The following is a 27507-nucleotide window of genomic DNA, read 5'->3' on the forward strand; positions in this document are numbered from 1 at the left end:
GCTGCATGCTCAGATAAGAGTCTTTTGGGGGGAGCCCCAGGCCATTTAAAAAAAAAATAAAAAATAGCACACCATAGTGTACTTGGCCACCTCTGGCTCTCTTCAGTATCGACCTGCAGTCCTCCACAGTGAGCATGTGGACTGTGCCCCGCACCTCCTCTGAATTCCTAGGGAGGAGAGGTGACTGGAGTGTCTGCCGTTGCCCCCATCCCCATGGCTGTACCATCACTCTGTCAGCCCGACCAGCACAAGTCCCTCTGTGTCCTCCTCTCCCACGCTGCATCCCTGCTGGCAGGAATGTGATAATTCACTGCCTCCTCCCGCCTTAAACCTCCTCTAAAGCTGTGGGCACCTCTCAGAACAGACTGAACCTCTCGTGGGGCCCCTTTCTGATCCCGGGACCTCGGTCAGTGCCCGAATAGTAAGTCCGCCCCTGGTTCCGACATAATGCACAAATAGCCACAATTTCAAAGAAACCAAATTGCAGTAAACAACTGAGTGCACAGCAGTCAACAGTCACCCAGTCAACAGTATTTCAAATATATTCAAGGAGAACCTTTGACTTCAGGTATGAGAAGGAGGACAAGGACCTTTCTTCGGTGTCACACTGCTCCCTTAGTATCTTGATGACACAGGTGTAAAATTATCAACACTCTGGGAGAGCTAGACATATAATATATTGTCAGGGCTCCGGGGTGTGACCAGAGGTATGTGACTGACGCAGGGAAACGCAGGCTTCAGATAAGTTATAAACAATATAATTTATTAAAGACTAACAATACAAACATAAACGCAGTGCAATACTAAAACATAACACAGTGCAAACGAACCAAACCAAACCACCCACAGATAACAATACATACAATGCAAGTGTCGCCAGGCAGGCCGGGTCAATAACAATCGGGCAGGTGGGTACAGGGGGTCAGGCAGAGAATGGTCGGGGTCACAAGCCAGGGATAAAACAGGAGAAGTCAGCAGAGGTCCGGATCAGGCAGGGTCAGCAACGAATCAGACAGAGACAGGAACAAGATACAGGGCCCAGGAAAACCACACACCAAGGCAGAGACTGCAGGTCTGGCCATCCCTTAAATACACCTGCATTATCAACTTCAGGTGTTTGGCTGGCTGCAGAGTTGAGTCTCTGATTGCTGGGAGCACCCGCTGGCCAGCCCTGGTACTGCAGCCCACAAGGCAGGTGAGTCCCACCATTACTGGCAAGTCCATTCCTGACAGTACCCCCCCCCTCAAGGAGCGGCCTCAGGGCGCTCCAAACAGTCCCAGCTGGGCAAAATGTTCCACCGCCCGGGTCTGGTAACTGGCGGGATATCAAAGACTGGCACATCGGGCTGGACTCCGGGCAGCGGCACACCGGGCAGGACTCCGGGCAGCGGCACACAGGGCAACGGCACATCGGGCAGGACTCCGGGCAGCTGGACTCCGGGCAGCGGCACATCGGGCAGGACTCCGGGCAGCGGCACATCGGGCAGGACTCCGGGCAGCGGCACATCGGGCTGGACTCCGGGCAGCGGCACATCGGGCTGGACTCCGGGCAGCGGCACATCGGGCTGGACTCCGGGCAGCGGCACCGGGTCACCACGTATGACTGCGGGCACTGGGTCATCAGGCATTGGATCGTCTGGCTCGACAGCGGGCACTGGGTCATCAGGCATGATAGGATCATCAGGCTGGGTACAGCCATCAGGCTGGGTACAGACATCAGGTTGAAGTGCGGGTGCCGAGGCACCAGGCTGAACCACAAAAGGCAGGTTCTCAGACGGCAGACTCACCGGTTTGGATACTGGCAGGATGGTACTGGTTGGAAAGAATTTCCGCTTTTTTCTGGTTTTAACTACTGGGGCACTGCAAGTAAACGCAGGTCTGCAAACGAATGGAGCAGCTGAGGACAGAGAAGAGCTGGAAGATGGAACAGAGGAGGGAGCAGTTGCTACAGAGGACTTCTTTACAGGGTTAAAGAAAGGATAGGTGCAGCGAGTGGGAGCAGAGGACTGGTATGTGGTAGTTAGAGTATACTGGGCAGTCACTGGGGGTGCTGTCGGGGATGCAGGAAGAGTGCCTTGAGTGGAGGAATGATGTTGTAAGCTGACTGAGGCTGGGTGCAACAAGTCTGACCATGTCTGCAGTATGGGTTGAACAAAGCTCAGTTTACACAAAGCCTGTCTGGTCAATGACTGCACTGCGTTTATACAATCTCTTAGTATCTGTGGTGAACATGCAGAATAATGCTCCAGAAAGTAATCCACATCATCCTCTAATAACCATACCAGGGACTCTACCTGGTCGGCACTACATGGCGGCAAAAATTCATCCCTGCATTCAGGGGTACCAAATGAAACCAACTCAGCACAAACCTGAATCAATGGCTGCACCTCAGAGAATTCTGTGCCCTGACTACTAGGCAATGAGCGATCCGTATACATTCTAGCAGTTCATCCCTGGGATACTCCTTCAGAGTCTGGTAAGCATAATCCCTGTCATCAAACACTAGCAGAGATAAATACACAACCTCATCCAGATCCATCCTTCCCAGCAACAAGCCAAGATGGCTTCCCTGTGCAGCCACTTCTGGTCAGGATTGGCCTTGGTGTAATGTCAGGGCTCCGGGGTGTGACCAGAGGTATGTGACTGACGCAGGGAAATGCAGGCTTCAGATAAGTTATAAACAATATAATTTATTAAAGACTAACAATACAAACATAAATGCAGTGCAATACTAAAACATAACAGTGCAAACGAACCAAACCAAACCACACACAGATAACAGTACATACAATGCAAGCGTCGTCAGGCAGGCCGGGTCAATAACAATCGGGCAGGTAGGTACAGGGGGTCAGGCAGAGAATGGTCAGGGTCACAAGCCAGGGATAAAACAGGAGAAGTCAGCAGAGGTCCGGATCAGGCAGGGTCAGCAACAAATCAGACAGAGACAGGAATGCAGGAACAAGATACAGGGCCCAGGAAAACCACACACCGAGGCAGAGACTGCAGGTCTGGCCATCCCTTAAATACACCTGCATTATCAACTTCAGGTGTTTGGCTGGCTGCAGGGTTGAGTCTCTGATTGCTGGGAGCACCCGCTGGCCAGCCCTGGTACTGCAGCCCACAAGGCAGGTGAGTCCCACCATTACTGGCAAGTCCAATCCTGACATATATGCTATACACAAATTCTAAACAGAATTCCCCTCTAATATAAGGACCGGTGTGAGTTCTTGGCTTGAAGAGTAGTGAAAGGGAGTCTTGAAGGAACAAGAGTCCCAAATATCCTGCTATTGCAATAGAGCCCAAAGAGATTGCTGTGCAATGGGGACCAGCAATCCCTGATAATATAGGCAAATGGCTCCAAGCAAAGGTGACAGAATTACAAATCAAACGTATGGTAAAGATGTTTGCATGCAGTGTCCCTAGTGAAAAGTGTACACAGTGTGGGCTTCAGCCCGCTCACCAATCCTGATGACACTGCAGCTCAAGGGATTCAGGACATCCTGGAAGGGCAGAATCTGCAACCAGATTAGGGGCGTCAGGCCTAGCCCCATGCAACACTGGGGCTCCGCTGAGACTGTGGCGATGATGCTGCTAACCGACTGGACAGTCACTCTGCCGACAGAAAGCTAGGATGGGTGAGCTGCCTGTGGGCATGTAACGCTCCCACTGAAGATCCTCCACACCATCCGGACCACGTGGCATACTCACCTCTCACAAGCAGCCAGGTCTATTTTCTTAGCTTCAGCTCATGGTCCCAAGAGAAAGCACCTCCTCTGGGATCTGATTTATATATCCTCCCCCAGCATTCTACTTCCTCTTCCAGCTGACAGGAACTTGAAGTTCACAGCTGTATTAGTCCCTCTTCAAATCCATCTTCCTGAACTACAAGTCCCACAATCCTCAGCTCTCTCTGTGCCTCTGAACCATATATGTCAATATCACATTTAACCACTTGCCACCCGGCCTATGGTCAAATGATGGCCCGGTGAACATCTCATCCCTCTGGGAGGGTGTCATATGACGTCCTTCCTGGATCGCGCTTTGGCCGCACTGTGGCGAGATCTGTCACCGGCCGTGTACCTCAGACATGGCCGATGACAGATTTGTGTACTGGCCCCGTTGCCAGTACAATGTGACCTGCTGTGACCAATCACAGCAGGTCACATGACAGTTGTATACTTCCTTTCATGCCATCCATTGTATACAAGTGAGTCTAGCTGTGAATGGTCACAGTGATCACTTGCATAGGCTGGGCCAATTACAGCCCATCTGTGTCATTTGATTAGCCATGGCCAATCACAGCTAATCACAACAAAAAAACCTGAATTAATCAATTTCATTCAGTTAAATGCTTGCTTATAGCAAAAAAATTATTTGATATAAGCAATCAAATTATATAAGAAAAAAAATACTTATTACTTCCCCTAAGTAGTACAATGTTACAATGGTCATAGTGTAATATGAACAAAAATCTTTAAAAAAAATGATGTAATAAAAAATAAAAAATTAATTACAAATTTTTTTGTTAAAAATGATTTTTTTTTCATACTGTCACCAGTCAGTGTCCCTGATCACCGCTACACCAATCACATGATGATGACACTGTGCTGCACTGGTGACAGTATGTAAGAAAACAATAGTGAAAATAATTTTTTTCATTTCTTCATTTTCCGAAAAATTATGACAATAAAACTACAATTTCAAAAAACTCGCCATGCCTCTTATGAAATACGTCGGATTGTCTACTTTGCAAAAAGGGGTCATTTGGGGGATATCTGTACTGTCCTGACATTTTTGGGCCTCAAGAAATTAGATTGGCTGTCAGTGCTTCAGGATTGATCAATTTTCACATATATCCCATACTTTGTGAACTCTATAACTTTCATACAGGCTAAATAATAAATATAGATTTGGGTTATTTTCATCAAAGAAATGTAGCAGAATACATCTTAGCCTAAATTTATGAAGAAAAATTATTTATTTGCAAACTTTTATAACAGAAACAAAGAAACGTGGGTTTTTTTCCAAATTTTCGGGGGGTTTTTTTGCTAATTTAGCAAAAAATAAAAACCCCAGTGGTGATTAAATACCACCAAAAGAAAGCTCTAGTTGTGTGAACAAAATTATAAAATTTTAGTTTGGGTACAGTATTGCATGACCACACAATTGTCATTCGAAGTGTGAGCGCGCTGAAACCTGAAAAATGGCCTGGGCAGGAAGGGGGTAAAAGTGCCCGGTATGGAAGTGGTTAAACACAAGAGGGAGCGATAGCTCAGCATAATTCTTATTATGAATATCTTGTGATGGGACACGTAGGCTAGCCAGCACTGGACTACACTTACTAAGATCTGGGATAAATTACCTTGCACAGTGTACAGCCTATTTGCCTTTAGTAAATCATCCCCACTAAGTTCTAAAAGGCTGCAGGTTTGGCACCAAGGCACCATCTAAATAATTATTGTTATTACGGTAGAACAAAAGACTAGCCTTATTTTATTGTTTCGTAGATATTTGAGGACATCGAGTCTGCCTGCACAGGGAACTACAAACAAGGAAAAGAATTTAAAGCGATACTAAACTCTGGTTTAAAAAAATCAAATATGTGTTTTTAATTTTAAAAAGAATCTTTTCATGTTCTCAGCCTCCTCCATATTCCTCTTTCTTGGTGCTGTGATCCGACTTCCTGTTGAAGTTTGGCATTCTCCCTGGTCCCATTGTATATTCCTTGCTAACTACTGAGATGGACTAGGAGCCAGAGACTATGCACTATGGGCTTTGTAGTATGCATGTTAGGAGGGGAGGATAGTAAGTAGGGCTGTGGTACTTCCTTTATGTTTCCCTCCTCATTGGGCGAGGAGTGTGGACCACATAAGAGGCCTTCCCCCAGGATGGGTTTTTCTGGGCAATGCTGGGCACCTTGGACAGGGTTACTCCTCTTGCACATGGGGTACCTTTACTGTGCCATGCTCATCAATGCCCTGGGACAAGGCAAAGGAGCACTTTCAGGAATAACCCAACTGAAAGGCGGACTTCCAACATGTACCCTCAAACAGATAAACTGAACTTCAGTTAACTCTCTCCTGTGTCAATGTACACCACTACAGGGACATTATCCAACTACCAATAATCACACATTTTAGGCAAGGAAAAAGGAAAAAAATAAAGAACAACTGAACATAGGTGAATTAGAACAGTGACAGCAGAAAAAAGTGGTCCATTGAGTCTGCCTCATTTTTTCAAACTGAGTATAGATCTGTTTGTTCCAAGCATGTTCAAATCCATTTGCTGTTGACTGACTTACTATGTCTGCTGCAAGTCTATTCCAATCATCAACTACTCTTTCAGTAAAATAATACTTCCTAAGATTAGTTTTGAACTTTACTCCTGTTAGTTGAGGTCAAGTTTCCGTGTTCTTGATCTTGACTTCATATTGAAAATATTGCCCTCCTGAATCCTATTTACCCTCCTGCTGTATTTAAAAGCTTCCATCATGTCGCCCCTTTCCCTTCTTTCATCCAGACTGTACATATTAAGTTCCTGATATGTTTTCTTCCCCAGACCTTTCACCATTTTTGTAGCCTGTCTCTGGACTTGTTCTATCTTATTAAAATCACTTATCACTTATTGTAAGTGAGGTCTCCAAAACTGGACACAGTATTCTAAATGAGGTCTATCTAAAGATCTATATCTCTCTATAGGGGAATCAGGACCTCCTCCTTCTTGTTGGTGACCCCTTTAGTCATATACCCCAGAATTGTACTCACTTTTCCCATTGCCTGGTCACACTGTTCATTTTACAATTGTCAGAAATAAGTACCCCCAAATCTTTTTCCTCTGTAGTGCTGGCCAACACTGTACCAACAATATTGTACTCTATGTATTGTGCACCGACTAGTATTATACAATTGAAAGATGTTTGTGTGAGTGGCATGGGACAGCATGGTCCGATATAGTCATTCAGTTGGTCTTATATCTCATATGTTGTATAAATGGGAAAGGGCCTCAAACTAAACCAACATGTCTACCATAAGGGCACAATGTTTAACCTCTTGACACTGGCTGCACGCATATATGCAGCTGCTCAATGTGTGGGCCTTAACGCCGAGCAGCCCTGTTTAAACTACTTACCGTGCTGACAGTGCACTCCCTGCATGCTCCCAGCACGATAACTGGTTGTGGTTGGTAGGCTCCCAATGCATACTTACAATTGGGAGCTTTCCGATAATGTGACTGCAGTGACAGCCAATCACAGCGGTTGCATGATCCAAAGGCCTGACTCACGGATTTTAAAACCCTTAAAGGGCCAGGAGGCAACCGACACAAAAGGAATAAACTGTTCATTTGCAGAAAATGTAAATTAAAGATAAGCAGCCATCACCTACTCCTTCATGCCTCCTTCCCTGCAGTACCTAAAGGTAACGGTTCTTTACATTAAATCCATGCATGACTCTTACCTATAATGTTCTCTCCAGGACTGTAAGTGGTTTTAGACAAATTTAGAATGTATGGTGAGGAGGTGGTCTGTGCTGGGGCACCATGTACTGGCATCATTGTGATACATGCATCAGTAACTTGGCCATTTCCATAGGCATCAACACTGGCTGAAAACCAGGCAAGAAAGATAACGGCAAAGATTTGTACTGCAGGACTCATCTGTTGGGAGAAATATACATTGATTAAAGCATCTATACATACATGATGTTCACATCCAGACTAGTTACTTCTTACACCTATAAAAGTATACAAATCCTCTGTTTAACCACTTCAGCAGCTGATTTAATCAGTTACTGAGTATGCAGCTTCTTTATCTTTTCGGGCCAGCTCACACCACAAAAACACACTCCAGATCCGTTTTGGATGTGTTTCTGTATGCACATTTTTAACACTTTTTGATGCATACCAGTGCATTTTTTATGCATTTCCACATACAATCCAGATGTTTTTTTTTCTTCATTTGTTTTTTTTCTTTTTCCTGTTGTTGTTTTTTTTCACTGTACTGGGGTCTTGTGTGTTTATGATGTTTTCCAATGTGTTTTTGATGTGTTTTACCATGTTCCAGTGCAGATAAAATGCAACATGTTCTACTTTTTTCTGGAACTGAAACGCCCTGGAACTGATGTGAACTATATCATTGGAAGTCATAAAACCTACTTTCAATGCATTTTTGATACAGACAAAAATACACTGGACTGCATGTGGTGTGGCCTTTAGTACTGGTCTATGGTCCTGCCTAAACCCTTGTCCACCAAGTTGGCATCCAGGGGTTAAAGCATAACTAAAGGCATTTTATTTTTGTTTTAGACAGATTGGAGAGGGATTGGAACACTTGTCAGTTTTTTGTTGTCTGTGTCCGCATTAGGGAGATTCACCCTCTCTGTCCTGTATACTTATCATCAAAAGTGGAAGTAAAAGAAAATCCCAAATTTTAGGTTGACTTCAGAACAGTGATAGAGGGGGAATCTTCCAATGGCAACACTAGTTCTGGTGACACTGATGACACCCCCGGATTCCCTCTATGGGACACAGATAGCAAAAAAGAAAACTGACAATGATTATAATCCTTGCTATATCCTGTTGCCTACATGTTCTTTCAGATAAGGGACTTGTTAGCCCAATGATTTACCGTGCTCAGCATAAATGAGTATAACAAATTTGTTGGAAAACCTTTACTTTCCTTTCAGAATCAACATTTTCTATGGAACACTATACTACAAAATACTCCCACAAATGAGTGCCATTGATTGCGAACAAGATTTGTTAATTTGCAAACACAAAAATGTATTTTTCCTAACAAATTCATTCAAGACCATGTTGCAAAAATGAATACACCCCAATGACATTCTTAGCAGCAAAGCTACATTTTGGACAACAAAATCCTAATTAACAACACAACATTAATTATTCATTAAACAGGTGTCCAGCAGACAGAAGCTGTCAGCAATGACACCACATGGAAAAGAAATGTCACAAGGTCTGAGAAAGAAAATAATTTCTTTACAGATGAAAGGTGAAGACTACAAGAAGATCAGCAAAGCTTTACTTATCAGTCAGAATACTGTAGCAAAAGTGATACAAAAATTTAACAAAGATGGAACTGCAGCCATCTCACAGAGATATCCAGGCTGTCCAAGGAAGTTAACACCTCGACAGGAGCCTCTTCTGATGAGAAGGGTTTAAGAAAATTGCCTTGCAAGTTCACTGCAGTTAGCTAAAGAAGTAGAAAGCCAAACTGGGGTGATTATTTCCCATGATACAATACAGCGTACACTGCAGAGGAATGGCATGCATGGGTGTCGGAAGCTTCTCTTCAAGTCTATGCGCAAAAAAAGCCCACCTAGAATTTTCCAGGAGCTATACTGAAAAAGAATAAGACTACTGAGACTCTGTACTCTGAGTGATGACCAAGATAACTGTTTCTGGAACTGAAGGCAAACTGTATGGCGTTACAAAAGTGAAAACCATGCAAAAAAAATATGCATGGTGCCTACAATGAAATATGGTGGTGGCAGTGTCCTTCTGTGGGGCTGCATGAGTGCTGCCAGTGTCGGGGATCTGCATTGCATTGATGCTATCATGAATTCACAGATGTACTGCTCTATATTGAAAGAGAAGATGCTACCACCACTCCATGCCCTTGGTCATCGTGCACTTTTCCAACATGACAATGATCCAAAACACACATCTAAGGCCACTGTTGCATTTCTGAAGAAGAACAGGGTGAAAGTGATTCAGTGGCCAAGTATGTCTCCTGATCTGAACCCAACCGAACACCTTTGGGGAATTTTGAAGAGACAAGTTGAGCATCACTCTCCATCCAGCATCCAGGCTCTAAAAGAGGTCATTCTTGAAGAATGGAAAAAGATTGATGTTGCAATACGTCACCAACTTTTTCATTCCATGACTAGAACACTTGGTGCTGTCCTTACAAATCATGGAGGTCATACAAAATGCTAGATGTAGTGGTTTTTGTTGTAGGGTGTATTCATTTTTGCATCAACTAATTTGAGTGAACCTGAAGATTCTAAGTTATATTATTAACCTTACTTTCATGTAAAGAACTAAACAAATGTTCCAAAAAACAAGAACAATTTCCAAAATTGATGATCACTGTTTTAAGCAATAGCTAACTGTCATGAATGGATTTCTATTCATTACAGCTTGCTTTCTGTGCTGTGATTGGCCACAGCATGGTACAGGGTCTCAGGTACCATGTGATAACTGTGGGCCAATCACAGCTTCACAACAGTAAGCAAACAGTCATGAAACTGTTTTGTTTAAATTTTAATCATGTGATCACTATGATTGGTCATAGCGATCATGATACCCCAGCCACCGTGATCTGGACACAGTTGCACACTCCACGGGAGGGCTAGTGCGCATGTGCTCAGCAACATACCAGTGTGTCACTAAGCCTGGTTGTGCCTAAGTGCTTTAACCACTTGCCACCCCCCCTACCCCCCAGTACTTTTACTGCAATGTATTGCTTTGTGGCAGTGGCAAGAATTATTCTGCTGCCCTGGGCAGGCAGCCAAATGTGACCCATTCACCAGAATGTGACTGCCTTAGAACTATTCTGCAGCATTGAGGAGTGGCTTTGTGGATGTTAGAACCGGTAACATAATGTCCTCCACCACAGATTGCTCTTCAGAGGTCTAATGCTAGTGTACATTAACCCTTATAAACCAATCACACGGATTGTGATCAATGTGACCAGGTGCTCAGTGTGAATAGTGAACAAGTACAGGCTGTCAACGTCTTCTTATGCTTCCATGGGTGTGTATAATTATTAATGAAGATCAGTGGTGGTCAACTTTCTTGATTTAAGGCCCTCAAGCACAAACTATGACATCAGAAAGGGCCATACATAATGTTCAGTAAATTTAACACTACAAAAATCTGAGAGCAGATGTGCAACAGTAGATGGTGAAAGACAATAGTACGCATTCTGCAGGAGATGGTCAGAGACTATGAACATGTTATAGGAGTTGTTGGAGACTGGGAGCATACTTCAGGAGATGGTCATAGACTGGAGACACATTACATGAGACTACTAGAGATCACTTCTATTACAATTCCTTTACACATCAATGCTTCCACATTTGTGCTTCCTTAAAACTTACTTCTGTCACAGCAAGATTCATTATAAATTTCAGAATTAAAAAAGATAAAAATGATAAACAACACAGAAAAAAGCTAATATGAAAATAATAAGCCAAACCATTTAACTACTTAAACCCAGTCTAAGAAATATTAAACACCTTGGTAAGGAACATGAACATTATTAGGGCTGCAAAATATAGCTAAACATGCGATAAAACTGTCACGCCTCTGAAAAGAGATCCACAATCGGATCACTTATGCAGCAGCTTTTGACAGATAGTGAAGAGGTGATACGTTGCCCCCTCACCACCTGTTTCAATCACATAAATGTCACATCAACGCGCCGAAAGCATGTGCAATGTTTCCCCATTCGCTTAAAGCAAAGCATTGTGATCTCCTTGGTAACTTAAGAGAGGCAGTTGGGGTTGATAGGGTGATAAAAACACAGCTCAAGATATGTTTTTACCACTAACCCCCCCCCCCCAACTGTACGAGCCCTAACTGCCAATAAGTTTCAGGTTGGCACCAGGAATGTAGTTCTTAAAGATATGGATACTCACCATTGCAACTGGAGATATAATGCTAGGCGTCTTGATGCTTTGCAGCTGCTGAATTCCAAATGTATACCTGCAAAGTGCAGTCTCCTCTATGACACAATACAGATGTATCAGTGACACCTAAATCCAGTTTGACTTGTTGAATAAGTAAAGTAGGTAAGCTTTCTTCTGGGAATGAAAAGCTTTCTTCTGGGAGTGACCTGACCAGCCTGGGACAGACTGCACCTAACATAATAAAAAAAGAAAAAACCCCAAGTAGATAACTAACTTGTTCTGCATTACATATGTGAAGCTTAATATTGTTAGTTATATTTGTACATTTATGTTTTTTTACCAGCATTTAAATTATATGTAGTAGTGCCATATATAAAATAATATATAATGATATGTAGCACTAACCCTTAGGAGTCACTAAAGATTTGGGTCCCCCTATAGTCCTGCACAGCCAGGCAACTCGCATCTTCACATAGACTTGCATCTAGGGTGAGAAATCAGCCCTTGAGTTTAAATTTTGTTGTTTTTATTTAGGAGATAGGGTTAGGGGTATACAGGATGCCCAAGGGAACTCATGAACTGAGGACAACTTCCTGGAACTACTGTATTTACAAGCCTTCACTGCAGCACAGTCTCTGTTGGAGAGCTAGCCAGCATCTCCCAATGTACCACCCCAGACCCTAGATGAACTCCTCTCCTTTCACCCAGCAATCTGGAGGTATCCGTGAACAGGGTATCTGGTTCCCACCAGAGTGCTCCTTCCCCTATCCGCCCAGGGGGTGCTGGGGTACTTACTCAGATCCTCTCCTGTACCACTGGTGGGTTCGTGGCTGCAATTAGTCCTATCAGCTGGGCCACTCCTGCCCTGCCATACAGGTGGTCCTCATTCTTCCTTTCCAGTTCCAGGCTTGCAGGTAGGCCCCATCCCACTGGGCTTGCTCGCTGCCTCCTGCCTTCAGTCTCACATCTTCCTCACTGTCTTCCACCCAAATTCTCTCCTGCAACTGAGCAGGATCCAACACTTTTAAGAGTGTCCTGGCCCCTTGCCAACCTCCTGTTGGGGATTGGCCAGGATCCTTCAAGAGCACAAGCTAGCCACTCCTCAGATCCACCCACTGCCTCTAGGGCATCCTCCAAAGCCCAAGAGCAGGGGGAAATTCCAGAGGGGCTGGCCTGCAGAGCCTCTGAGCTCCTTACCACAATTTGACCCTCTATCACATCCAGGCTACTCCTCAGCCCTCCTCTCTATCAATCAGGACTTTAGATCCCCCTAGCTAACTAGGAGAGCACTACAGATATAAAACATGTGAATAAAGCAACAACGTGAATAATACAATAATTTTTACTACAGTTAGAAAAAGTAAATAAATATATTCCAGCTCAACATAAACATTTGTCACTTAGGCGCTTTTCACGTGGGTGGACTCCGACAGCGGATCCGCCTGCTCAGCCAGGGATCTGTCCACTGATCCCCGCTGAGCAGAAAGCTGACAGGTCCATGTCTGCTCAACTCATGCAGAGCAGATACAGACACAGCCCATTTTCCTCTATGGGTGGTCGGATGTAAACAGACCCCCTGTTCATTTACATCTGACTCACATCCGATTTTATCCTCTAGACAGATGGAGAACGGATCCCCCATTCCTCTGTTTTTAGCAGGCCAGATTGGATGCAGACGGGTGTTTACATCCGCTACTCCATAGAGGGCAATGAATGATCCGATTGGGTCTGCCTGAAAAACGAACAGGCTGATCCAATTGGTCCACTTGTGTGAAAGGGGTCTTATGTTCTTGGGACACAACCTATTCTTATTTCAACTTCAACTTGAACTGATCTTATGCAAACTTTCCATACTTATCGAGCCTCTTTTACTACCTGTTCTTGAGCCAAAGGATGTACAGGCCAAGAAGTCTCAAATTCTTAGTTCTATCCACCCCAAAACAAGCATGGGTAGCTAAAGACCTCAAATTTCGTGTGGCCTTCAGATTAGCACAACAACAGTACACAGAGAGCTTCATGGAATGGGTTTCAATGGCCAAGCAGCGGCATCCAAACCTTACATCAGCAAATGCAATGCAAAGCGTTGGATGCAGTGATGTAAAGCATGGACTCTAGAGCAGTGGAGACGTGTTCTCTAGAGTTATGAATCACACTTCTCTGTCTGGCAATCTGCTTGACACCTCTGGGTTTGGTGGTTGCCAGGAGAATTATACTTGCCTGACTGCATTGTACCAAGTGTAAAGTTTGGTGGAGGGGGGATTATGATGTAGGATTGTTTTAGAGGGTTGGGCTTGGCCCCTTAGTTCCAATGAAGGGAATTTATAAGGCGTCCACATACCAAGATGTTTTGGACAATTTCATGCTCCCAACTTTGTGAGAACAGTTTGGGGATGGCCCCTTCCTGTTCCAAAATGACTGTGCACCAGTGCACAAATCAAGGTCCATAAATACATGGATGAGCGAGTTTGCAGTGGAGGAACTTAACTGGCTCACAGAGTCCTGACCTCAACCTAATAGAACACCCTTGGGATGAATTAGAGCCAGGCCTTCTCGTCCAATATCAGTGCCTGACCTCACAAATGCGGTTCTGGAAGAATGGTCAAACATTCCCATAGACACACTCCTAAACCTTGTTGACAGCCTTCCCAGAAGAGTTGAAGCTGTTATAGCTGCAAAGGGTGGGTCAACTCAATATTGAACTCTACGGACTACTACTGAGATGCCATTAAAGTTCATATGTGTGTAAAGGCAGGCATTCCAATACTTTTGGCAATATAGTGTATGCCTCTATTGTGTTACTGTAGACAAAAAGTGCTTCTATATTTTTTTTCCTTTTATATATGACCCAATTAAATAGTTTTTAAGACTTCTTTAACCACTATTGTACCACCCACAATTGCTGATGTTTCTTGGGTACAGGGCGTGCACTTCCCCACCTGCTGACTCCTGCTGTGATTGTACACAGTGGGAGTTTTTCAGTAGGTCCTGGCCAATGATTCCTGGCCGGGACCTGCTGACCGGCTGTGTCCAATCACAGCCAAGAGCCCTGTGCTGACAATCAACTCAGAGAGATATTTAGTAAAAAGCAACACACATTAAACAAATTAACACTTATTAGGCACACATTTAACCCCTTGATTACCCAAGATGTTAACCCTTTCTCAGCCAGTGTCTTTAGTACAGCGATAGTGTATAGTGTTATCACTGATCACTGTATTAATTAGTATAGTTAGTCAGTTATCAACCAGTGTCAGTTAGTGTTACATTGCCTGCCATACTATCACAGTCCCACTATAAGTTAATGATCACTGCTATTAGTGGTATAAAAAAAAAAAAAATAAATCATAGTATATACCATAGTTTGTAGACACTATAACTTTAACGCAAGCCAATCAACATACGCTTATTGGGATTTTTTTTACCAAAGACTTATAACAGAATACATTTTGTTCTAAATTTATTAAGAAATTAGATTTTTAAATTTTTTTATTGAATATGTTTTATAGCAGAAAGTAATAAGTATTGTTTTGTTTTTAAATTTTTTGTATTTTTTCATTTATATATATAAAAAATAAAAATCCAGTGGTGATTAAATACCACCAAAAGAAAGCTCCATTTGTGTGAAAAACAATGTAAATTTCATGTGGGCACAGCATTGCATGACCGTGCTATTACCAGTTAAGTAGCACAATGCTAAATAGCAAAAAATGGCCTGGTCACAAGGTGTAAAACCTTCCAGAGCTGAAGTGGTTAATGCTACCCAATTTCTAGAGGAAGAGAAGAATGAAAATGTAAAAATAAATAAAGGAATAAATAAATCAGCAGCAAGCTAATAGCTAAGGAGAGGACAGAGTACATTATTTATGTGCAATGTTACTTTATCTGAGAGCATACGCATGTCAAAGGTCACCCGTTAGATCTGCTATATACAAGTAAGAGCAATTAGGTAATATACTATCCCCCTAGCATCTGCTGGGTAGGATTGATCCTCTGTTCTTTGCCTCAACCTTCTTAAAAATCTCTGCCCCTCTAACACACCAGGTTAAGTGTACAAACATACAATATCACAGGAAATCACTGAACATAATACTTTGAACCCAATTATAGTGCTTTATCAAAGAAAGCAGGCACCAAACTAGTTAGTAAAGACAAACCTAATATGCTGTCACCCAATAGGGTTGGTAGCTAGGCAAGCATAAAACGGATTAACAATGGTAATATAATTTAGAATATAAAATGTTTAACAGTAGGGACTAGGCATAAGATGATGTTTGGCATTCAGATCAGTATAAACAGTAGCAACATCACCTCAGGTGCAGCAGTGAGCAGTAGTAAAGTTTAATCTATCGAGTGCTGGAACAATACTGCCAGAGCACATTTGTGGTGGCAATGCTAGTCTTAGACTGACTGGGTATGCACTGCTCAAAAGAAAAGGAGGGTGGTGTCAGAGGGGGCAGGGGAACAAATGGGGCTTGCAGAGTGATTTTTACAGAAGAAACAGTCCTCTGAGATGTTCTCTTGTCGGTTATTGTTGGGGTCCTTTAAGAATGCCTTTTCACAATAGTTCCAGTTCACCTGCATGTAGTAAAGGGTAAAGAATAGGTATGGTACAGTTTTGACACATGTGCAAGGTAGATGTGGTTCAGATGTGGCAAAGGTTTGGTATTATGCCGTATAGAGTTGGTATAGGTGCAGGTTAGGTTTGGAATAAATGTGGTATACAGTCCAGTATGGGTACAGTATTGATTGAGTACTTTTGGTGTGCTAATCTCAGTGGCTTAGTCCCTGCTAGCAATATCAGCAATAGGCAAATAGTCCTCTCAACAGTCCCAGGATGCTGCATTGACCTCTTGCTGTAGAAGGAGGGCCCCCTTGGTCTCTCCTCGAAAACCTCCGGTAATCAGTGAGTGGATGCTCTAGGCTCCCTGCAACAGCCGTGCAGGTACTGTGATGTGGGCAGTGCTGCACTGCCCCCAGGTGTCCTTACTCCAAGTCTCAGGCTTAGATCTCTGCTGGTATGGTCTCCAGCTGTCATGGGGAATATTCAGACAGAGGTGGTGTCTCTCTAACTCTCTCGGTGCCAAGAAGAACTTTCCCAGGCAGTTTAATAAAATCACCTCGTCACTCCTCCTACTGCACATTGTGTATTGGGATCTGTAGTGTAAAAATTATAGTGCAGCCATTTTATGGCTGCCTTTTCAAACTACAACTCCCATGAATCTCAGAACTAGTGATCTGGCGATTAATATTGTGCCCATTCGCTGTTCATATTTTGTGCAGCCATTTGGTTTGTTGAGTGCATTGGACTGGTGGTGCAACACATGGAGATTCATGTTTAGGTTTAACTAGTTTCACTTTATTCACTCTTTTCCTATATAACCTACTACACTCTATATGCTCTTTTAATTTCCTTCCATTGAGAGATTAATCTGGTGGTTGCCATCTCCTAAGAGCCATTCCCTTTAAGGAGTCATTCCAAGGAATTCTATCTACTGGGAAGGATGTGGTTGAGCTCAATTTGCTGTCTATAATTTGTGCAGCAACTCTCTCTGGTGAGTGAATTTGAGTGGTTGTGGGACTTACTGAGGACTTTTTGGTTGAGAATTTGATGAAGATTGATATTTTACTGAAGAGTGTTTATCACTAGATGGACTGTCATTCCCACACGCTTTACTGGATGGACTTTTTGTATATGTCTGCTTATGTTATGACACTTGTTTATATATTTTGAGCACTGCACTTTTCCCACATTTAATTTTATCATGAGGCTGAGGCATTTTTACCTTTTAGTGCCAGCAGCTGATCTTTTTTCCACAAAGCACCAACATTTTTCATATTTTTTTAACCCTAGGAAATAAATAGGCTGTTTTACTGAACCACACGTACATTTGTGGCATAGCTCATGTTACATCCACTCACTCACCCAATGCAATAGTGTGAATGGACCCAAAGTCGCCACAGCATCTCCTGTGATATAGAACGAGTCCTGGATGTTGAATTTCTGGGAAGGGAGCTGCAGGAAAGGAGGATGAATATGTCTTAAATCTTAACTTAACACACTATACTTACCTCCTCTCTAATAATCCAAATCTTCTCCCCAGCTCCTTCCAGGTGCCAGTCTTTGGGTATCTTCAGTGACCAGTGTGGGGTGACATATCTCCTGTGCATGTGCAGGAATCAGTCATCCAACCACACAGGGACCACATTAGCGATGTAAACTGATCAGCGCATGTGCACGTTAGTATATATGCCGCAGAAGATTGCGAGCAGGCAGGTAGGCATATTTTATTGCAGAAGGGACATTGCAAGTCTTTTTTGCAATAAACAGCCTGCCTTCTCATAGGTTTTTCTTTAATGCCTTTAGTTCCACTTTAAGTTTTTAAATTAAGTATTGTAGAGTATACACCATATGCTTAAGGTCTACAACTGGTTAATCCACTTTGTCAGCTGTTTGTTCATCTTGTACTGCAAATGAACAAGAACATCTTACAAGTAAAAAAAAAATACACAAGCACCACAGAAAGACTTGACCCATGACGCAAATGAACAAACAAAGAAAAAAAGTACCACCACATCAAAGCCTCAAAAGGTTGATTACTTCCTGTTCAAGACAAAACCTTTTAGATGCACCATAGTAATGCATCATCATAGGCTTCAAACCATAGGATGGATGGGGTGGCCATGTATTTGGACAATTTAAAAAAAATCAGGAGCCATTGATTTGGACAGTGCATACACTGAATGTGGACAGTATAAAGAATTTAAAGTGTTAGTGAGGCAATCCCATTTTTAAAGCAACTCTGTTGCTAATTAAAAAGTTTAAAATGGGCTACCTGTAACGAAAAGGATCATTTCTTACATGTGCACTACCTACACCAGTAAAATGCTGTCATCACTCTACTACATGACACAAAAATGAAGATATGGTGTTGGGTGGCAGGACAAGTACTGTAAGCATTAGGTATTTTTGTTACAGGCTGCCCTTTTACTAAAGATTTACTAATATTACTCTTTTTAGACTAAATTTAGTTTATGACCTTGCTGTACTCAGTGTATTAGTAATCTGGTTTTTAGGTCTGGCTAGGTCTCTCTGAGCTTGGTGGTTGATTACTCCTACCTGACTCTGGAAGAAGCTTTCAGCGAATGAAGTAGGAGGGTCAGCCACTGAAGTTACGAATATTTATCTATTATCAGCCAAGCCCTGGGAGAGAGGACCAGAGGTGTAGATGGGGAGAAGATACATGTTCGGGAGGTTTTTTTTTTTCCTGGGGCTGCTTCCACTGGGGGTTTTCAGGGTGCGCCTAAAGGAGAGGAGAGTAGGTGATAATCTGATGGGTTGGGGCAGGGAGTTTCAGAGGATGGGTGACACCCTGGAGAAGTCCTGGAGGCGGACATGGGAACAGGAGACCAGGGAACTAGAGAGAAGGAGATCTTGTGAGGAGCGGAGTGTGCGTGCTGGGCGGTACTTGGATATTAGGTCAGTGATGTAGTTCGGGGCAGTATGGTGGACAGCTTTGTACATCAGCGTTAGGATTTTGAATTTGATCCATTGCGCAATCGGAAGCCAGTGGAGGGATTGGCAGAGGGGGGTGGCGGAGACGGAGCGGTTGGAAAGGTGAATGAGTCTGTATTCAGGATGGACTGAAGTGGGGATAGCCAGCGGAGAGGCAGGCCAGTGAGGAGGGAGTTGCAGTAGTTGAGTTGTGATATGATGAGGGACTGGATGAGCTGTTTAGTGGTTTCTGGAGTTAGGAACGTGCAGATTTTGGCGATGTTGCGGAGGTGGAGTCTGCACGAGTTTGTTAAAGATTGGACTTGGGGCTGGAAGGATAGGTTGGAGTCCAGAATGACACCAAGTACTCTGGCCTGCGGGGCGGGTCAATTAACCAATTAACCAGTGATTGACCATTGCTGTAAGGTGAATAGTGTAAAGTCATGGATGTTAAATGGCGGGGTAAAGGAAACCAAATGGAAAAAAGAGAGGATGTAATAAATAAGATGTAAATTTATTACATCCTCTCTTTTTTCCATTTGGTTTCCTTTACCCCCCCCATTTAACATCCATGACTTTACACTATTCACCTTACAGCAATGGTCAATGACATCTCGTCCCACATGGCTGCACACCTCATTTCCCAGAATGTAACATTTAAGAGAGGCACCATGCTGTGCACTAAGCATGGACCTCATGTGTGCACTTGATTAACAGCTTATTCACCCATAACAGCGGCTGGACGCATTGGGTCTCCTTATCATGTGTGGGTGGGTGCAGCATGGTAGAGTGGCAGTAAACATACTGATTCCAATTGCAATGAATAAAACTTGTATAGAAGGAATAGTCCAAAAATACAAACAACCCAGTGGGAGAGCACCCAACTGGGAACACTCAGTTTTGTGCAAATTAGGTTGGAACAGGTTCTGATACACCAACAGTGTCTGTCTTGGAGGGCGGAATGCAACCTGGCCAGTCTGAGACCAATGGGGAAGATTCCAGGATAGGATGGTGTGTCCCTAACCTTGTTCTTTTTGTCCAGAACATTTCCTTAACCCTGTTCACCATGCCTGCCACACAGGCGCACTGTCCCTATACTAACTACTTGTAAGAATGCGCACCAAATCCTGGGAGCAGGCACTTAAAAAGGCTCTGTTGACCCAAGATGGCCACCGGGTTCACCTGAATGTAGTGTAGCCAATTGGAGCGCTGCCTTGGTGCCCAAGAAACCATAAAGAAACCTTTTTGCTTGCCCTCCAGCTGCAGTACTGCCGGCCGGGCACCGCCTTCAGTGGAGAACTGGGACTGCACCTGCCTACACTCCCCCCTCCTTTGACAGATGCTGTCTTTGGCATCATAGTACAGCAAAAACAACATTGAAAACTACAAAATGGCATGATAAAGGCAAAACAGTGAAACAAGTTCAAACAACATAGTCAAAGTATCTTGCAGGGAGCTGACCGCTGTTGGATGATTTACATTGTCAGTAGAAAGGGTTCATCTTCTGGTTGTAACTCCGGGACTTGCAACCTTTATACTGTTAGAGTTTCTGTGAGAGGAATTATATTTTCATCTTTTCGCCAGCTCAAATCATAGTTGTTTTAAACTCAATAGGCCCCAACAGCTCAAAGTCACTTTCAAGTATCAGTTCACACAAGAGACAATCTCGTTCCTGGCTGAGATAGTTTGTTCTTGCAAATTAAGTGTGAAGAGAATTGAGGTAAGCAAGGACACGTCTCAGAGCATGGACAACGGAAAGTCACTTTCACACACAAAATAAACCCGTGGTACACAATAACTATACTACAGCTGGTCTTCCATTGTTTTGAGCAATAAGCAGAAACAACAATCTAAATAGAAGTTGTTTGTAAGTCTATGCCCTAAGTGCTGCACACACAGGTGGCCTTTATCCAAAGATGGAGGTTTCTGTGAGACTTTGTTAAAGTCAACATGGAAAAGTTTCCATATTCCAATGTTATGTGGAAGAAACAAAGTAACAGCGTTGTCATTCAATGACTCACCATTGTTTCAGCTTTGGAAAGGGAAACAATAGACAAACACCTCTCATTAAAGGGATCTCTATGGGCAGTTTTACAAATGAATTTGTGGAACTATTGCTATATCTGAACTATCCAAATAATTTAAGCCGATTCCATGGATTATCTATTGCAAGTCATGAGGTCAAGACAGTTATGACTTTGTGTATATACTGTATATCTATTGATGTCTGCTTATGGACTAATGGGTTATAAATTATTTTTCTGGACAAAACCATTATAAATATTATGGACGTATTTATAAGTATATGATTTTAAATCATAATACAATATTGCAAGATATCTATGTTGATTGGATATAAAAAGATTTTATCCTGATACAATATCCCATTGCTAAAAAGGATTTCTGAATATTAACACTGGTTATTTATGTGTAATCCCATTATATATTTAGTGTGTTGGAATCTTTATTGCAGAAATATTGTATGTGTGCTGCCATACAGCATAAAATATCTACAGTATCTACAATCAATAAATAGTTAAATATGTTATATATATATACTGTATATATATATATATATATTTAAAATACTGGTGTACAAAAAAATTGGAATAATTATCTACCCTCCAAGGCATTTATATAGTTTTCACAAAGTCCAATTTGTTACAGTAAAATATTGATCTTTCCCTATAACAAATTAGTTACTTCAGTAAATTCAAAATAGTCAGGACATATCTGAAAGTGACACTCAGTGGCAAAAGGATGGTAATACAAAAACAAATATGGGCTGGATTATAAGACAAATTCACCAATAGGAACGAGGCAACACCTTCTGGGCCAGGTTTTATTCACATTTTTTGAATGTATTGTGTACCATGAGATAAAGAGGAAGTCAGGTAGACAGAAGGGATTACTGCACTCACACTGAACCCATCTGAACATCCAAGAGACTGCACTCAGCAGAGAAGCCATCACAACCATCTGATCACACTCAGGACACACAACTCCAGTCTGCCTAGATGCTATTTTGTGAGCGCTTAACTCCACCCATCAATTGGCAGCCATCTTAGGTTTACCTGATACTTGGAGGGTAATTCTAATCTAATTTCTGGTGATTCCGCTTGACTAGATTAATAAACCTATAGTCATTTTTCTTGTTGTAATCTACTTGTTTTCCTCACGATAACATAACCACCCAAATTTTTATATTTTATTTTTATTGTTAATATTATCATTATTTTTCTGTTCTTGGATCATATTGGCATACAGTTTTGCGTAGTTTTATTCTTTCTGCAAGGGAATAACCATTGAAATTCCGTAAAACACAGATTATTGTCTGATAATTAGCTATCATTGGTTATCTTGTCTACGGGGAGAAATTAATTATCAAATGTATTCATCCTATATACATATCTATACGTAATCTATTCTTACAGACACATTTTGGAACATTTATGCCAATTATTTTGGTGTCTATGTGCATCACAATTGAGCTATTATATTATGTGTTTGTATGTGACTTATGTAAATAAATATTCATTTATTTAATCATTTCCAGTCCATCTTATACTGATCGCATTTGTGTTTTTTAAAAAAAAATTGCTCGGCTAAAAGTTAAATCAACTATTAAGTCAGTTAAATTATTTTTATAAATTATTGCTATATTTGGAGGCACTTTTAGCTGACTGAATTAACTGTCCAGACATTTACTGGCATAACAATAATCTCCTCACCTGGCCCCAGGACTGTGTCTCCAGACACATCAGAACAGTCTGTTGTACTGGGGTTGTCAGGTCTTCCATATCCTTGATATTATAGTTCTGTTTCCAAGCCGATGGTGGCTGAGGGCTTGAGCAAGAGAGGAGACAGTAACCATTCAGTGGCGGCCTCTTGCATAGGTGGAAGATCCACAGTGTTGAGCGCCTCTCAGTCACCAACAGGTTTGTTGGAGCAGTGCCCACTCAGTACGCAGGGCCTCAGCATGTTACAGTGAAGGCACCTCTTCAAAGGGCTGGGTCCTTAGAGGAAATGTAATTTAGTGGAATAGGTTGGAAAGGCTGCCCCTCCACCCAATACAGGGTACACTCCCACTTGGGCTCCAATTTACTGCCCCTGGTGCTCTAGTTTTTTTTTTCACCAACACCCAGTCCACATGCTTGACATGATCTTCAAAGGTCCTGGAGAAGATAATTATACCGTATGGGTAGACTAACATGGTCTCAAAGTTGAAGTCTTCCAGGCATTAAGTGTTGGAAGGTGCTGAGGGCATTGCTTAGACAAAAGGGAATGCAATCAATTCTAACAGTCCAAAGGGTGTGATAAAGGCAGTCTTTTCCTGGTTTTGGTCCTTGACTGGAATTTGCCAGTAGCCGCTAGCCAGGTCAAGGGTAGAAAAGAACTTAGTTCGTCCAAGATCCATCAATGACCCTTCTATGCAAGATAATCAAAAGTTATCCCAGTGTGTACAGCCAATGGTATTGAGCTTGTAATTGTCCACACAAAATCGTAGACTCCCGTCTTTCTTTCACACCCGGACCATGGGGGACAACCCAGGGGCTACAACTTTCCCGGATCACCCCGTTTTGTAACATGTTGCAAAGTAGATCCCTGACCTCCTGGCACAGGGCTAGGGAAATGCTGCAGTACCGTGATGGGTGGTGTATCCCCTGTGTGGATTGTGTGGTCAATGACTTCAGTAAACCCATTGTTTTCCAGACTGGTGGCAAACACTAGCAAGTGCTTTTCTAGTAATTGATGGAGTGGTCTTTGCTGCAGCAAAGAAAAGTATTGGAACGGTATATCCAGCTGATACAGCAGTACCTTTTACTGAGACTCATCTAGTGATGTCATGACTGCCTGTAGGGGGGCGCATACTGCTTTCACCCCTGGTTGGACCTCAGAGATGCAGTGGCGAGGCACCACATAGAGGTCTGCTATAATGATGTGGCTCTAAAGCATTATTGGGGTTGTTCCCACATTTATGAGCTGCACCAACACCTTTCCTTTGTAGATTTTGAACAAGATATGACCTATCAGCCACTCTTCTGGCACCACAGAGTCCTTACAGGGTTCAACTATAACAGTGACCCCCTGAGGGTCCCAGCAGGAAGTGACCAGACCACTTTTTGCAGGGGCGCCAGGTGTAATTTTGCTTGAAAGGAGTGCAGACTACCCGAATTTGCTCAGGCTGTTTCCGGCTGCCCTCCATTGGGCCTTGTAGGCCTGGATCATTTTGAGCCACATCTCCCTTAGGTCACAGCCCTTTGCTGGTCCACCCAAAGTTAGCTAGCAAGTGAGGTAAGTCCAAGTCTTTCAGTACGTTCATGTTCAGCATAACAGAAACTGCCGAATTCACTGGGCCACGGGCCACTACTACCCCTACCCGCTCCAGCACGAGATAACTGATTTGTATCCTCACCCAGGTGACACCTTCCACCAGGATGGGTAGGTTGTTGGCTGCTTTGGGAGACAGCCAGCAGGGGTTCAGTTGTTCCTGTGCTCCAAACTGCTGGGTGTAGAAGTCATACTACATGACAGTGACCTCTGAACTGGTGTCAAACAGGCCTGGGACCTCCTGGTCATTGACAAGGGTTGCTACTAATGGGATTGGCAAGACTTTGGATTCTGCTTTGCTGGGACCTTGAGTTGCCAGTCCTGGGGGGCGTCCCTTTGCACCGGGAGCCACTAGTTTAATAGCAGCCTGCTGTGGGAGTTTATGATTTCAGGCCACGCATAATTCTTGGGCTCTGAGGAAGAGGCAAGTCCTCAAAATGCGTCAGGCTATTGGATGTCTACATTCCCCATTACGGACTGTTACTCAGCGCGGTGTTGACCCAGATGTTCTTTTTTGATGTGCCTTGACTTTATTGTCGTTTGTGAGTACAACACCTACTTTATTTCTTATTAAACATTTTTTATGGTAATGCACTAGGCCTGTGCGCCCTCTCTTTGTTCTTTCCTCATTCAGGATGGCCACACCTTGGGTTCATTTCCTCAGTGCTGTTTATAGGGCTGACAGGGGTGAAGGGGCTGGTGGCTCTTCCTTCAAGTACACCGGTTCATACTTTTTAGTTACTACCACTGTTGCTTCCGCCTCTTCTTGCAACCACAAAACTGCTTCCACCACAATGTTATGGAAAGAGATGGTACGTTGCATCCTGATTTGCTCCTGCAGGACTCTCCTGATAAAGCCAGTTTTCATGCCTACTTTGAATTGATCCCTCAGTATGTGATCCAATATAGTAATGTCAGCACAGCCATGCACATCCCAGATGTTTCCATAGGTTCTGGAGCGGTAACACAAAATGAGTGAGACTCTCCTCCTGTTGCTTTCGGACAAAGAACCTCTGCCTCAGCTTTGGGACTAATACCTTTGCTCTGAACAGATCCTCTAGATGTGACACGATCTGTTCTAAAGTAGCCCATTCCTCCTTTGGCAGCACCATCAGCACTCTGCGGGTGTCATTCTCCAAGACACTAATAGCCAGCTCCGCTTTCAGCCAGGTCGGGACCTGGTACAGGCACGCAGCACTTTCTAGTCTCTCTTCCCACTCAGCCAGAGGAATATTGGAATAATTGAATTGAGGTACTAGGCCAGGGCCAACCTTAACAGTGTCATGATGGATCCTGCTCCTCCTTCTGTACCCGGTGCAGGAAGGGATATATTTCTGGTAAACCAGGTTTCTCTCGACTTTCCTTCCAGCTGCAGTACCGCTCCGGTCAAGCACCTCTAATGTAGAACTGGGACTGCACCTGCCTACACACAATTCATCCACAACTGCTTTTGGGGAACTTACCACTAGGAGGAAGTCAGAGTACTGACCCCCTCTCTACCGGAGGACCCATAACCCATGGCTGGTACCACTCTTCACTGTCTAAATGCTATTACATTCCGACTAATTCATGTTTGCTCATAGCAACTTCATTCCTTTCACCAACAGCTGTGCTGAGTTAACCCTTTGTGATGACCTTTCTTACTTTCCTCTGCATCCTGTATGTGCACAGACTTAGAACTGGCCCTTACCCACCTAAGCAGCCCAGAATTTCTATCAAACAGCAGCACCATTTGTAGGCATCTGCCTACGTGTTACAAGAAGATTCTGTACAAAGTTATTCACCTGTTTATTTCTTCTAACATTATGGAGTATCCTGCACCCCTATCCCTCTCCTGTTCAGGTTTCCTGCAATAAATCCATCAAAAAGACATCTCTTAGACTGAGCCTGTGGGTGGGTGCAGAGGGATGCTGCGGCAGTAAAGACATAGAGACTGGTTGTAGATAAACTAGAACTTGTATTGCAGAAAATGCCAACTACAAACAACCCCCCTAAGGGTAACACTCACAGTTCAGTTCAGTTCAGAGTGAGCCGATAAAGATGCACCAATAGCATTGGTCTTCAGAGTGCGTAATGCGGCCTGGCTGGTTCGATCCAAATGGGGAGGATACTGTACAGGATTATGAGTCCCTAGCTTGTCCCTGCTTGTCAGGAACCTTTCTCTGCAGCTATCACTTTCCATGACAGGCAGGTGTTCTTTTCCTATCCTGACCGCTTCGCAAAATGCGCACCAAAACCTTAGGGCAGGCACGCTGCCACCAGGAACCAGGGAACCAGAGATAAACCAATTTTCTCCTGACTTCTTCTCCAGGATGTGTCAGACAGCACCTACAGCGGAGAAAGCAGACTGCACTTGCCTACACTCCCCCACTCTTTAACAGATGCTGTCTTTGGCATCGCAACATGGCAAGAACAACAACAGTAATAAAAGTGTAATAAGAACATAGCCAAGGCAGAACAATAAAACAAAATCAAACAGCATAGACAGCATATCTGGCAGGGAGCAGCCCGCGGTTAAACCGCAAACGGTGCCAGCTCTCTTGATTCTCTGCAGAGCTCCTTGACACAGGTTCATTGTCAGGTAGGGACTCAGAGGCCGCAGGTGGCAAGGAACAATAGTTTTCTCCTGTTTCCCCTGCACTTGGACCCAAGGTCAAACCTTCGGAAGGTTCAGTGCAGTCTGTGGTACTGGATGGGGTTGTTGAGCCTTCTGGACTCCTGACACCAGAGCTGTCAGCTTCTAAGTTGGTGGGTGCCAGAGACTCGAGCACAAGGGGCAGTAAGAACTGGTCCTTGGGAGCTTTACTGCACTGGGGAAAAATCTGAAGAATCAAACATTCCTCCATCGCCAGGCTTCCAGGTGCAGTCACTTTCCAGCACAAAAGGTCTCAGAATATTTCAGTGGAGATGCTTCTTTACATAGTCAGGCCCCTCTGAGATCAGGTCATAGATGGGAGTAGGTGGGAAAGGCTGCCCCACCAACCAATATGGAGTGCGCTCCCATTTGGACTCCAGCTTGCTTCCTGAGCAGCT

The 27507-nt window shown here is 43.5% G+C and overlaps 1 protein-coding gene across 2 annotated transcripts in view; it reads right to left on the reverse strand.

Moving 5' to 3' along the window:
• The window catches only part of LOC149467553 (ferric reductase 1-like), a 65341-nt gene that overhangs the window by 22893 nt on the left and 14941 nt on the right, over positions 1-27507 (reverse strand). The window contains exons 2-3 of one of the 2 annotated variants that reach the window (XM_089671569.1): positions 11661-11882; positions 7455-7653 (exon numbers count right to left, since the gene is read on the reverse strand). In XM_089671569.1, coding sequence (XP_089527695.1) covers positions 7455-7653; positions 11661-11663 — 202 coding nt within the window. In that variant the 5' untranslated portion in view covers positions 11664-11882. The remainder of the gene's footprint in view (positions 1-7454; positions 7654-11660; positions 11883-27507) is intronic. The other variant, XM_089671570.1, reaches the window with a different exon arrangement.

The sequence above is a fragment of the Staurois parvus genome, unplaced genomic scaffold, assembly GCF_062004578.1.
Source record: "Staurois parvus isolate SC_StPar_1 unplaced genomic scaffold, SC_StPar_1.0 ptg000106l, whole genome shotgun sequence".
Classification (NCBI taxonomy): domain Eukaryota; kingdom Metazoa; phylum Chordata; class Amphibia; order Anura; family Ranidae; genus Staurois; species Staurois parvus.